The sequence below is a fragment of the Hyperolius riggenbachi genome, chromosome 6, assembly GCF_040937935.1.
Source record: "Hyperolius riggenbachi isolate aHypRig1 chromosome 6, aHypRig1.pri, whole genome shotgun sequence".
In the NCBI taxonomy this organism is placed as follows: Eukaryota; Metazoa; Chordata; class Amphibia; order Anura; family Hyperoliidae; genus Hyperolius; species Hyperolius riggenbachi.
The window spans coordinates 293,872,705-293,885,449 of record NC_090651.1 but is presented as its reverse complement, the minus strand read 5'-3'; the positions used below and the strand labels follow the sequence as shown (position 1 = coordinate 293,885,449).

Genomic DNA, 12,745 nt, shown 5'->3' with positions numbered 1-12,745 from the left:
TGAACTTTAAGGGGTCTGCACCTCTGCTCAACTTCCGCTGACAGTGGTTGTAAGTGGCGTACTTGCTGTACACTGTGGGCATGGTGAAAAAACGCCAGATTGGTGACAAAAACGACCCCCTACGGCATGGAACCGCTGCTGCCTGTCTCCCTGTGGTGGTTGGGGGGGAGGGCTTGGGTGCGGCTGGTGGTGGTACTGGCAGATGCTACTGCTGCTGCTGCTGAGCCTGAGACACCAGCAGGCTGTGGGACCTGCCTACTGCTGCCAATGCTTGCAATGATGCGCCTCCTTGCAAGGCCCACAAGCGCATCCTCCTCCTCCTCCTCCTCAGAGCTGCTGAGGACGACATCCCCTGGAGGTGGTGGCACCCAGTCTCTGTCTGTCGCCGTGTCATCATCATCCTCCCCCTCCTGAAACATGTCCTGCTGGGATGATGACCCCCCAAACTCCTCTCCTGATGCATGGATGGGCTGCTTGACTGTCGCCACAGTCTTGCTGTCCAATCCCTCATCCCCCAAAGTGCCCATCAGCATCTCCTCCTCCAAATCGCCAACAACAGCAGACAATACCCTGATGGTGCCTGGGGTAAAAATACTGCTGAGTGACAGGTCGCCAACTTGTGACGGTGAACTGGCCTCCTCCCCAGGCCCTGCTGGGCGGCTGCTGCGAACAGGGGTGGTGGTGGTGGTGGTGGTGAGGGTGGAGGCCTCGGATGCAGAGCTGATGGCGGGCTGCTCATCCTCCGTCATCAGTTGCACCACAGTGTCTGCATCCTTTTCCTCAATGGGACGTTTCCGACCCGGCTGGAGGAAAATCGGAGCAGGTGCTACACGCTGCTGCTGCTGTGTCTCTGCAGCGTGAGTTGCAGATGCTCCTGCTGGGCGGCGCCCAAGGCGTCCACGGCCAGTGGCTATGGGAGGAATGTTAGCCACTGACGCTGCTGCTGCGGAACTGTGCATGGTGGCGCGGCCGCGGCTGCGGCTTGCCACAATGCTGCTCCCTCTCCTCCTGATTCCCTTGCTGCCCTTCCCCTTGCCCAAACCGCGCTGGCTGCCACTTCCAGACATCTTCGATGTTTTGGGCGTAAACACAAAAGTTTTTGAAAAGGGCGGGAGAAAAGTGGGGTACTTTAATGGGGTGGGTTGGTGGGTGAGGTGACTGAGTGAGTGTCCCGACTCCCTAGTACAGTAAGTAAGTAGTAACAGTCAGGAAGTACAACTAGCAGCAGTTACAATAATCAGTAGTAATCACAAGGAAATAAAGTGTGTGTACACTACAGACAGTGAGTGCACGCACGTGCAAACACGCGCAGGAGCTGGCCTATGAACAGTGACTGAGTGAGTGTCCCTACTACAGTAAGTAAGTAGTAACTGTCAGGAAGTAGAATTTACAATAATCAATCAGTAATCAGAAGGAAATAGAGTGTGTGTACAGTACACAGACAGTGAGTGCACACACTAGTATGAACAGTGACAGTGAGTGTCCTAGTACAGTTACAGTAGTATATAACTACAATACAAAATACAATCACTAAGTAGTAAAGGGACAGCAGAAATACTGTCTAATACTATCTAATACTGTCTAATACTGTCTAATACTGAGAAATAAACTAACAGAGGACAGGAGGACAGCTGCCCACACAGGCAGGCCCTGAGGCCTAAAGCTGTAAGCTTGCCTGCAGCAGCTGGCCTGTCTCTATGTAACACAAAAGCTACTAAATAAAATACAATGTCTATCTAACTAACAACAATATAGGTGTGTATAGGAGGTGTATGTGAGCAAAAACGCTAGGTAATTGACCACAATAAAGCTCTTGCTAAGCCAAAGCACAAAGGAGCAACTCTCTCTCTATGCAAGTCTCAGGCAAGGACGGAGAAACGGAACATGGCGGCCGCTATTTATAGGGTAGGGGCTGGCCAGGGTCCCCCTCTGTGATTGGCTGCCGTCAGAGGGCCTGGGAGCCCTCTGATTGGCTCTAAGGACATCAATCTGGGCTATGACGCTATTCGAGCTCGGTATTCGAGCTCGAATAGCGCCGTTTGCTCGAATAGCTCGAATAGTGAATGGGCTATTCGCGTTTACTCGAATAGCCCATTCGAATAGCTGCAGCTATTCGGAGCTTGAATACCGAGCTCGAATAGCTGAAAAAGAGCTCGAATATTCGAGCTCTGCTGAGCATCACTGCTGTGCCATTCAGATTCATTAAGAAACCGGCATTTGTTTCCATATGGGAAGGAACATTACGGTTGTTGTCCGTGTTCCTTTGAGAAGAGACTTTCCTGCAAGATTTGTATTGTGGCAATAAGTTTGAGCGCCGGGTGCTCCAGTTTCTGTACTATTCTTCCAATTTAGGGGCTTGAGGACTGGCCCTGAGTACACCTGTGCCGCTTGGTTGTCTGCCAGTGCGCTACTACCTTTTGTGTTTTCAAATGGATGGGCTGTTTCTAGTTAATAAATGTTTTCATGCACAGACCTAAAAATGTACAGCACATTGCTTTTTCCCAACACTATGCGGGTTCTACCTATAAATTACATTTCTTTTTTGTCTTGCATGACAATACCTGCCCAGAAACATGGACTACCTAATGGAAATGGGACCATGTATTCACAATGGAATTAGGGCCAAATATTGAATTACCCTTCTGGACACTATTTTCTAAGCCAGCTTTCCAATAATATTGAGGGTGCATGGATGCAATTGTAATCGCATAACTGGATAGACAAGACAAATAACATTTATATCGCGCTTTTCTCCTGGTGGACTCAAAACGCCAGAGCTGCAGCCACTAGGGCACGCTCTATAAGCAGTAGCAGTGTTAGGAAGACTTGCCTAAGGTCTCCTACTGAATAGGTGCTGGCTTACTGAACAGGCAGAGCCGAGATTCGAACCCTGGTCTCCTGTGTCAGAGGAAGAGCCCTTAACCATTACACCATCCAGCCACCTTTCAACTATCATCTCTAAACCCTGATATATGACCCAGGCAGTGGCTCAAACATTTGCCACCTAATAGTAAAAATGTTGTCTTTTCAACCCAGTCTAGATTTCATAAACTACTGAGGCTCTCCAGTGTCCCCCCATGGTTCCATCTGTCAGGAGTTTTTTAGTAAATCAACCCTAGTGTACGATGAACACTGATAGAACAGAAAATCTAGAGTTAACCACTTAACGACCAGCTAACGCCCATAGGCGTCAGCAGGTCTTAAGTGGGTTACCATGGAAACGGCCGCTCGATTGAGCGGCCTTTCCATGTCAGTTCACGGAAGGTGTCTCCGTGAACAGCCGGAGAGCCGCCGATCGTGGCTCGCTGGCAAAATGTAAACACCCGGGGAAGAAATCCCCGCTGTTTACATCATACGGCGCTGCTGCTCTAAATGGCTGGGGATCGCTGTCATTTGATAGGCTGAAGCCTATCCTACAATGCGCAGGACGGATATCCGTCCTGCGCACTTCACAGCCAGAGCGAGAGGGCGGAAGAGGTAGGGAGGGCGGAAAACGCTGCGGAGGGGGGCTTTGAGGAGCCCCCCCTGCTCGGCCACACAGAGCGGCGGCGGTCAGACCCCCCCAGCAGGTCATCCCCCTAGTGGGGAAAAAAGGGGGGGAGTCTGATCTCCCTGCTGTATTCACGATCTGTGCTGCGGGCTGCAGCACAGATCTCTAAAACACAGCCCGGTCCTTAAGTGGTTAAACAGCCATGGGAACTCATCGAAGACTATTTAAAGTGTATCTGTAGCATAAGAAAGTTCCACAAATGGGAACTTAACTAAGTAGAGAGAAGTCTTTGGTTCCTCCAGAGGCGTACACTTCCCTTCCCACCTTGCTGTTCCAGCCCTGAGACCCTCCAGAGCCCGAGGCCTTGTCAACAGAGCTTAGACACACTGCACAGACCTAGACAGCTCGTACCTGCACACTAGCTCAGAGCTGAACGAGCCCTACTTTTTCCATCCAGCCTGAGCTGCGGCTCCTTGTTTTTGCAACAGCACAAGCTGTCCTGCGCTAAAGTGCAGTGCGGTCATGCTCATTCTCATAATAGAGCACAGCCATGGGCCTCGTGGGGCCCCAGCGCTGGATCGGTGAGGTGGAGGGAAACAGGAGAAGCCTCTGGAGGTTCCAAAGCCTTTCCTCTCACTGGTTTGCTATAAAATGAACCGAAATACAACAGTGATAACAGGCCTAACTACAAATCACGGGGCCCCCTAATGTCTAAACTTTGATGGGGCTCCCTAATGTTCACACCTTTCCCTTGCCTACTTTTGGTGACCGTCACAGCCTGAGAGCCCATCTTGCACACTGATCTAAAGGATAGACATATTTATTGAGGCTGTATGGTATAAGCAGCGCTAACGTCACTTCCGCTGGGCGGAGCCATGATGCCGGGACACCGCACCCGCCGCGGCTGGGCGTTGCATATCGTTTCTCAAGCGGTAAGTGAAACTATTTAATGCTGACTCCACTTGGGTAAGGTTGTTCTTTCCCTTGGCCTCTGAGGAAGCTTTGTTTTTAAGCGAAACAGCTGTCAGGCCTCCCTCACCCCCACTGTTCACCCTGATGTGTCTCCCCACCGTGGATTAAAGGTATATCTTTTTTGCAAGCACAGTGCCTCTATTTTTCTCCTTGCTACTATTAATTGAGGCTGGTTTCACACCAGCAGCCAGCGTTTTGATTGTGGTGCAATCGGACCATCGCAGTAATGATCGGTAATGAGCCGTCAAGTAATTCTTGGTAGCAATTCAAATCATAAGTGAGGCTCTATTGCACTCCCCTCCTGTGGCGGAAATACGCATTGCAAGCAAGTATATTGAAAAAATGAGCTCCCCCGCATACGCACCACAATGCGAACGCACAAAAAGTTTGAAAAATCTGCGACACGATTGACTTTCATGACTTTCAGTCACCACATGTCACTGCAGATGTTGACCCATCAGGCGCTGATGCATTTGCGCATCGCACCGCATCAGTTATGAAATGTGCCATAGGCTTTCATTGCTTTAGCCTTACCCTGCAGTAAAAATGGGTAACACAACGCGATGTCCTGGCACCTTAGACTTCACCCTCCATGAACCTACAAACCCCCAACAAACTGCACCGCAAGTGTGCTGGGCGGCCTCAGCTGTCACTTCTCCCTTACTTCCCTTGCCCATCATATGTAGCTACAGGTGCCCATTAGTATTAGGTAGCTAGAACTACTCTCGATTTTAAGTAGCTAGAGGTGCCCCCCAGCATAAGTTAGATAGAGATGCCCCCGTCTGAATGGAGATCTCGTCAATGAAATGCAGAGTAAGTAACTTCTTATTAACACTTTCATCAAGACTCTACATATGCAAGGAGGGAGCGAGGCGCTCGGGGAGGTGTGTAAGCTACCTTTCCATCATCAGGTGCCTGTATGCACTTGCCTACAGTGCCTTATGGTAAATCCAGCCCTGCACAACGCAATGATACCATGCCAGTGTGAAAGGGTCCTGAAGGAAGGGAAGGTTAGTAGTTGATTCTCTGTCACAGCTCTGGACCCCCCTGCAGTAGCAGGGACTGCTCCCCTGTAGTTATACCTCTGAGTGATAAATACACACAGCTATGCTTCTATATTAATATTGGCAAACTACTGATTGCAATTTCATATTTTGCTTCTATGCACCCTTTAAACCTGTCCAATTCATTATGACACTTGTGTGATCACTGCAGTCTCAGACCTTTCCGGAGAGATGTTGTTAAACAGAATTAGATTATCAATCAACTGCATGATCAGGTCAAATTTCCACGGAAGACTTGATAAGATTTTACACACTTCATTTTGATCATATTTCTGCTCCAGCGCCTGCAAGTAGAGTTGGGCCGAACCTCCGATTTTAGGTTCGCGAACCGGGTTCGCGAACTTTCGCGGAAGGTTCGGTTCGCGTTAAAGTTCGCGAACCGCAATAGACTTCAATGGGGATGCGAACTTTGAAAAAAAAAAAAAATTATGCTGGCCACAAAAGTGATGGAAAAGATGTTTCAAGGGGTCTAACACCTGGAGGGGGGCATGGCGGAGTGGGATACACGCCAAAAGTCACCGGGAAAAATCTGGATTTGACGCAAAGCAGCGTTTTAAGGGCAGAAATCACATTGAATGCTAAATGACAGGCCTAAAGTGCTTTAAAACATCTTGCATGTGTATACATCAATCAGGGAGTGTAATTAAGGTACTGCTTCACACTGACACACCAAACTCCACTGAACAGAACAGGTATGCAGTGGCGGGTTCACTGAACAGAACAGGTATGCAGTGGCGGGTCCACTGAACAGGTATACAGTGGCGGGTCCACTGAACAGAACAGGTATGCAGTGGCGGGTTCACTAAACAGGTATACAGTGGCGGGTCCACTGAACAGAACAGGTATGCAGTGGTGGGTTCACAGAACAGGTATGCAGTGGCAGGATCAATGAACAGGTATGCAGTGGCAGGATCACTGAACAGGTATGCAGTGGCAGGATCAATGAACAGGTATGCAGTGGCAGGATCAATGAACAGGTATGCAGTGGCAGGATCAATGAACAGGTATGCAGTGGCAGGATCAATGAACAGGTATGCAGTGGCAGGATCAATGAACAGGTATGCAGTGGCAGGATCAATGAACAGGTATGCAGTGGCAGGATCACTGAACAGGTATGCAGTGGCAGGATCAATGAACAGGTATGCAGTGGCAGGATCAATGAACAGGTATGCAGTGGCAGGATCAATGAACAGGTATGCAGTGGCAGGATCAATGAACAGGTATGCAGCCAGGGACAAGTTAAGCCTAACTAATCTTTCCCTATGAGAGACTGCAGCAGCTCGCCCTACTCTAACTAATGCAGGCACACGAGTGGCCACGGCCGCCGCTGCCTGCCTATATAAGGGGGGGTGGGGCTCCAGGGGCTAGTGTAGCCTAATTGGCTACACTGGGCCTGCTGACTGTGATGTAGAGGGTCAAAGTTGACCCTCAGTGCATTATGGGGCGAACCGCAATGGGGCGAACTTTTCCGCAATAAAGTTCGCGTGCGGTACCCGCACGCGAACCACCTAGGTTCGCGCGAACCAGGTTCGCCGGCGAACCGTTCGGCCCAACTCTACCTGCAAGTTAAAAGGATATTGCATTACCCCATGGGATCTTCAGAATCCTTACTTCTAAAAGATATTCTTGTGATGGTTTCTCTGTTCAACATCCTGTTGAGAAATGGATTGGAGTTATCCGCCACCTTCAAAGAAGGAGACCCCAGAATTAGTATTGGTAATGCAATAAGAATAAAACATATACTTTTTTTTGACAAATACTTTCTGATCTGAAAACTCAGACTTGAACTCATGCATAATTCATTATGTAAATGAAGCAGTCCATTCAGTTACATTTTAGCTTCATGGGGTTGCTTTTATGTGTTATGCGTAAGAAGACTCAAAAACATAAAAAACAAAAACAAGAAGAGCAAAGAAAACAAAAATAAAACAAAACTGAAAACAAAAACGATCCACATGGGCTGAACCTGTTCAAGTATTTGTTGTTCTTCCGCCTTAGCTTGCTGAGGTGAGGTTATTTAACGCTCAAGGTGCATAACAGAGGCTCATTAAATATCTGCTACGTAAGGCATATTTTCTCTGTGCTCAGAGGTTCCCTCGGTCTCGCCTCACGCCGAACGCAAATCATGATGTTATGTCGTAAAATGAAAGGAAAGTACTTAAGCCTCATAAAGAGAATTTATCACAGAGGTAAACGCTCTTTGACATATAGCAATTCAGTAATTAGATAAAGTAACATGTTTCCGCTGAGTCTGTCCGACTCTCGATTAATGTTACTATTGTAATGCAAAATTCACTCTAGTTTAAGAACAGTATAGTGTAGCTTGTAGCTGAAAAAAATTGGCACAAATATAACCTCTGCAGGAAAAAAAATATTTTACCTATACTTTTCATTACTCCCTAAATATTGCTGAGCCACTAGGTGTCATATTTTACAAAAATCCAAGAGATAACATGTTTTTTTATTCACCCAGCTGTCATGTGACAGTTGCTAGGCTCCTCCTCCTCCACTCACTCCTGTCTGAAACCTGTTGCATCCCAGATCAGTGTTGCTGCACCTCATGGGAGGGACTTTGGCTCTTCTGACTTCTCACCCTCCAATAGAGTGGGGCCCTATTGGTGGGGGTGTGGTCTAGACTGCCAGACTCCTGTGGAGTGCAAATTTGAACTTGGTGCCTGACAAGAAGAGGGGAATCTAGTACCCTTGCCCTGGTGTCGGCCTCCATTTTGCTGAAAAGTGGCCCAGTTCGGTCAGCATATGCACAGTGAGTCGGCGGGGGTACGCACACACTCCCACGGGAAGACGTACCTGGCGGCGCATGTGCCCTCTGACCTGGACATACTATGCTGTGCATGTGCAGTATGTCTACTTGGGCACCTTGTGACCGCGCTCCCCGCCAAGTCCAGTGCACATGCACCAGGTAGGTCTTACCATGGGAGTGTGCGTGTACTCCCGCGGACATACTGCGCATGCGCTGGCCAGTACTTCCAAACAGGCTGCTTTGCAGGGAAACAGAGGTGGATGTTGGGGCAATGGAGGTGTAGTAAGTCTCTAAACTCCCCATACACAGAACATAATTTTTGCCATATTTTTAGGACTAAGACATCCTTTAAGTTGTATTTCATCCGGTTACAAAACTCTCCCTATGTGCTTTACTATGACATTATCCTAAAACGATAGTCTTTTTTTAAAAAACAGACTGAGGAATATGCTGTGGCATACCATGGCTGTGTCTAATGTGTGTGGTCCTTTCAGGCCTTGTAACTGTCACCAGCTTGCAGATGTTAGTTTAATGTAACCTACATTTCCCACTATTCCTACTGGCACCAATTAAGGAACAAATCAAGATGCTCATAATTACTGGCATAACATCCATGTCTTGACGTGTGATAACTATCAGTTGAGCACCTCATTAGTATTAATTATTTCAGTCTTTGAGGGGCATGGATAAAAATGACAATTGACCAACAGAATGTAATGTAGTTATAATGGTGGTTTAATAGGATCCCTTCTACTAGGATATGGGTTAGGTCTCTAAGGTCTGAATATCAGGCAGCCAAGAATTAGTTGACATAATAATCTTTGGCTCTCTGATATTCTGACCTCAAAATATCAATAACTATTCTAATAATTTGTTTTAAGGCTACCTTATAGGAGAGACATATGGAGGCTGCCATATTTATTGCCTTTTAAACAATACCAGTTGGCTGGCAGTCCTGCTGATCTTTCTGGTCAGTAGTGTCTAAATCACACACCCCAAACAAGCATGCAGCTAATTTCTTCTGTTTTTTTGTCAGAAACATCTGATTTGAATGTTTGTTCAGGGTCTGTAGCCAAAGTATTCAAGGCAGAGGATCAGCAGAACAGCCAGACAATCTGCATTGGTTAAAAGGAAATACATATGGCAGTCTCCATATGTCTCTAACCTCATGGTTCCCTTTATGTATCAGTTACCTGGGTGAGGGGCTATATTTAAATATTAAATTAAACTTAATCCTTAATGTTAGTTTTTTATTGTGATTTATGCTTTCTTTAGAAACCAGAGCATTTTTGTAAAACCAGTCATCCTTTGAATGTAGATCAGGATAGTCTAAACCAGACTTTCTCAACCTTTTTACCCCGGAGGAACCCTGTAAATAACTTTTGGATCTCAAGGAACCCCTGCAAACAATTTTTTGGTCTCGAGGAATCCCTATATTTATTTTTCAGGAGGCTTTAAATAGGTTAGGCTGCTAATTTCACTATCTCCTATTACACTGCCACTCATTATACTGTCTCCTGACCCCCCAATTTAGTGCTTCTTGTTACAGTACCACCTATTATAGTGTGCTCTATTACTCTTCCCCCACGATGGGGTAAAATGCCAAGGAACCCCTGCAGAGTCCTCAAGAAACCCTGGGGTTCCAGGGAACCCTGGTTGAGAAAGCCTGGTCTAAACAAACAACATTGAAGTTTAGTAAAATGTTAGCTTATTCTGCTAAAACTGTAATTTCTTAAAAAAGTATATAAATGAACTACCGGTAATACACAAGGCAGTCCTTGGTAAACAGAAAGCGCTCAGCACCTGCTGCTTTTGGCCTCCTTAAGAATACGGGCACCGTTCTGCAATTTTAAGTTGTCCTGGTTAAGGTTTAATTGGTTCTGAAAAGAATAATCTGCCAATATATGACATGCGCATGGGGCTAAGCCAAAATCCGCTATGTGATTATATCCAAATGAACGAGAAAACACTGCGAGGAAAAATCTAGTCACATATAATCAGCAGTTGACTTGATGTTTCTATTTCTTCATTTATATTATTTATATAGCAGTGGCATATTGTGTTGCATTTAAAATATATTCATATTCATAGTGTGGTCAGAAGTGCAGGACACATTCTTAGAACATTGCAGCTAGTGAGCTGGCCATTCTTGCCCAGTCTAACATTGGTTTGATTGGTTACTTCTGGCTACTTTAGTCTGATTATATTATTATTATTATTATTATTTTTGATATTGTAATGCTGGGGGGTTATACTTTCTGACTACCCAGCACAACAAGGCTAAGAGCTGGATAATGGAAGAGGCTCCCCACTCGCTGCTCCAGGTCCTGCCGCATACACTTTCCAGAAAACTGTAAAGATATTACCTCCAAACGAAGTCTGACTGATAGAAGAGTGGAGTGGAGGCACCCAAAATATATGGATGTTAAAACTTTAAAACATAGCGTATAATTGAGAGGTAATTGCTTACCTCTCCAGAAGATACAGACACCAGTTCAACTGAAAAAAATATTTATTCAAATAATTAAAACCGCGTTTTGCAGGTCATGGCCCGCTTCCTCAGGTCAATACAAAATGCCTTAACAGCATAAGGAGTAGAGTGTAGGCACCTACACACACACACACACACACACACACACACACACACACACACACACACACACACACACACGCACGCACCACACACACACACACACGCACCACACACACACACACACACACACACACACACACACACACACACACACACACACACACACACACACACACACACACACACACACACACACACACACACACACGCACCACACACACACACACGCACCACACACACACGCACCACACACACACACACGCACCACACACACACACACACACACACACACACACACACACACACACACACACACACACACACACACACACACACACAGACACACACAGACACACACGCACACACACGCACACACACACGTACACACACACCAACGCACCACACACACACGCACACACACACCAATGCACCACACACACACACACACACACACACACACACACACACACACACACACACGCACCACACACACACACACACGCACACACCACACACACCACACACACACACACCACACACACACACACACACACACACACACACACACACACACACACACACACACACACACACACACACACACACACACACACACGCACCACACACACACACACACAAATTTATTTTGACTATTTTCTTGCTTGCTGGTGACTTAAAAGGCATTTTATGACAAGTTGTAAAAATATCACCTAGGAGAAAACTCAGAAGAAAAAGTGAATTGCATATGGGCCCTTATGTTTTAAAGTACCCATATATTTTGGCTGCCTCTACCCCACCCTTCTAATATGTATAACAATTTGCAGGTCACAAAGTGAATAACAAATTCCAAAACACAAAAGGGTGAGAGAGCCCTGCCCTTGCGAGTGCACAATCTAAAGTCACAAGACCACAATGAGGGGCCTTTCACACATGACAGAATTTGTGTGCGGACTGCATTTTTGTGAATTCACATTCGTATCACATCTAATGCAAGTCAATGGCGTCTCAATTCACGTGTTATGAGAATCTTCACATCAGACTTTTCTGCAGAAAGAAAACAACTATAATCTCTGCATTTCCCCACATGCAAAACTAGGCACCACCTTGAAGGAGGGGCGTCATTAGTGGTAGGCACCATCTGGGGGATCATTAGTGTTAGGCACCACCCTGGGGGGTCATTAGTGTTAGGCACCACCCTGGGGGGGTCATTAGTGCTGGGCACCATCTTGGAGGAGCGGGCGTCAGTGTTAGGCACCACCTGGGGGGTCATTAGTGTTAGGCACCACCTGGGGCTCATCAGCGTTAGGCATCACCTGGGGGGTCGGTTATTGTTATGTATGAAGAGGGAGTGTTCTGTGTCAGAATTGGGTTAGGTTAGTGCAGTTAGAAATCGATAAAGATTAAGAAATGATAGAGTCACTAAAGATTAAAAAATAAGATCAGAATTAAGCAGTGGAATATTGGTAAAATTACTAATATTCTACTATTGTGCATTATAGAATATCAGTAAAATTGTGGATATTCTAGTATAGTGGATAAAAACATATCAGAAAACAAAAATGTTTAGTCAACAGGATTTTCCGCTATATTTTCACCCAAATTGAATTTTAGCCTTTAAATGTACGTGTCAATGCAATTTTTTTTTCACTTCGGCTCCCCCCCCCCAAGCATTCTATATGTGACAATTGATACGGAGAGCAGGGGTGCAAGCAGGGGTGAGAAACAGCTTGTTAACAGTTATCCTTATTCCTAGCAACTATGGCAGTGATTATTAGTAGCATAGCAACAATGAAGCGCTAACACAATGGTTCAAGGCAGGTCCCTTGTTTCCCTGGTGCGGTCGCATTCTTCTACTGTTACACCAC

General features: G+C 46.3%; 1 protein-coding gene across 5 annotated transcripts in view; it reads right to left on the bottom strand.

The window, feature by feature from the left end:
* Positions 1–12,745, bottom strand: part of LOC137521606 (carbonic anhydrase-related protein 10-like) — a 549,933-nt gene that overhangs the window by 86,362 nt on the left and 450,826 nt on the right. For all 5 annotated transcript variants that reach the window (XM_068241074.1, XM_068241070.1, XM_068241071.1 and 2 more), the window contains one exon: positions 7,138–7,210. In XM_068241074.1, the coding sequence (XP_068097175.1) occupies positions 7,138–7,210 (73 nt within the window). The remainder of the gene's footprint in view (positions 1–7,137; positions 7,211–12,745) is intronic.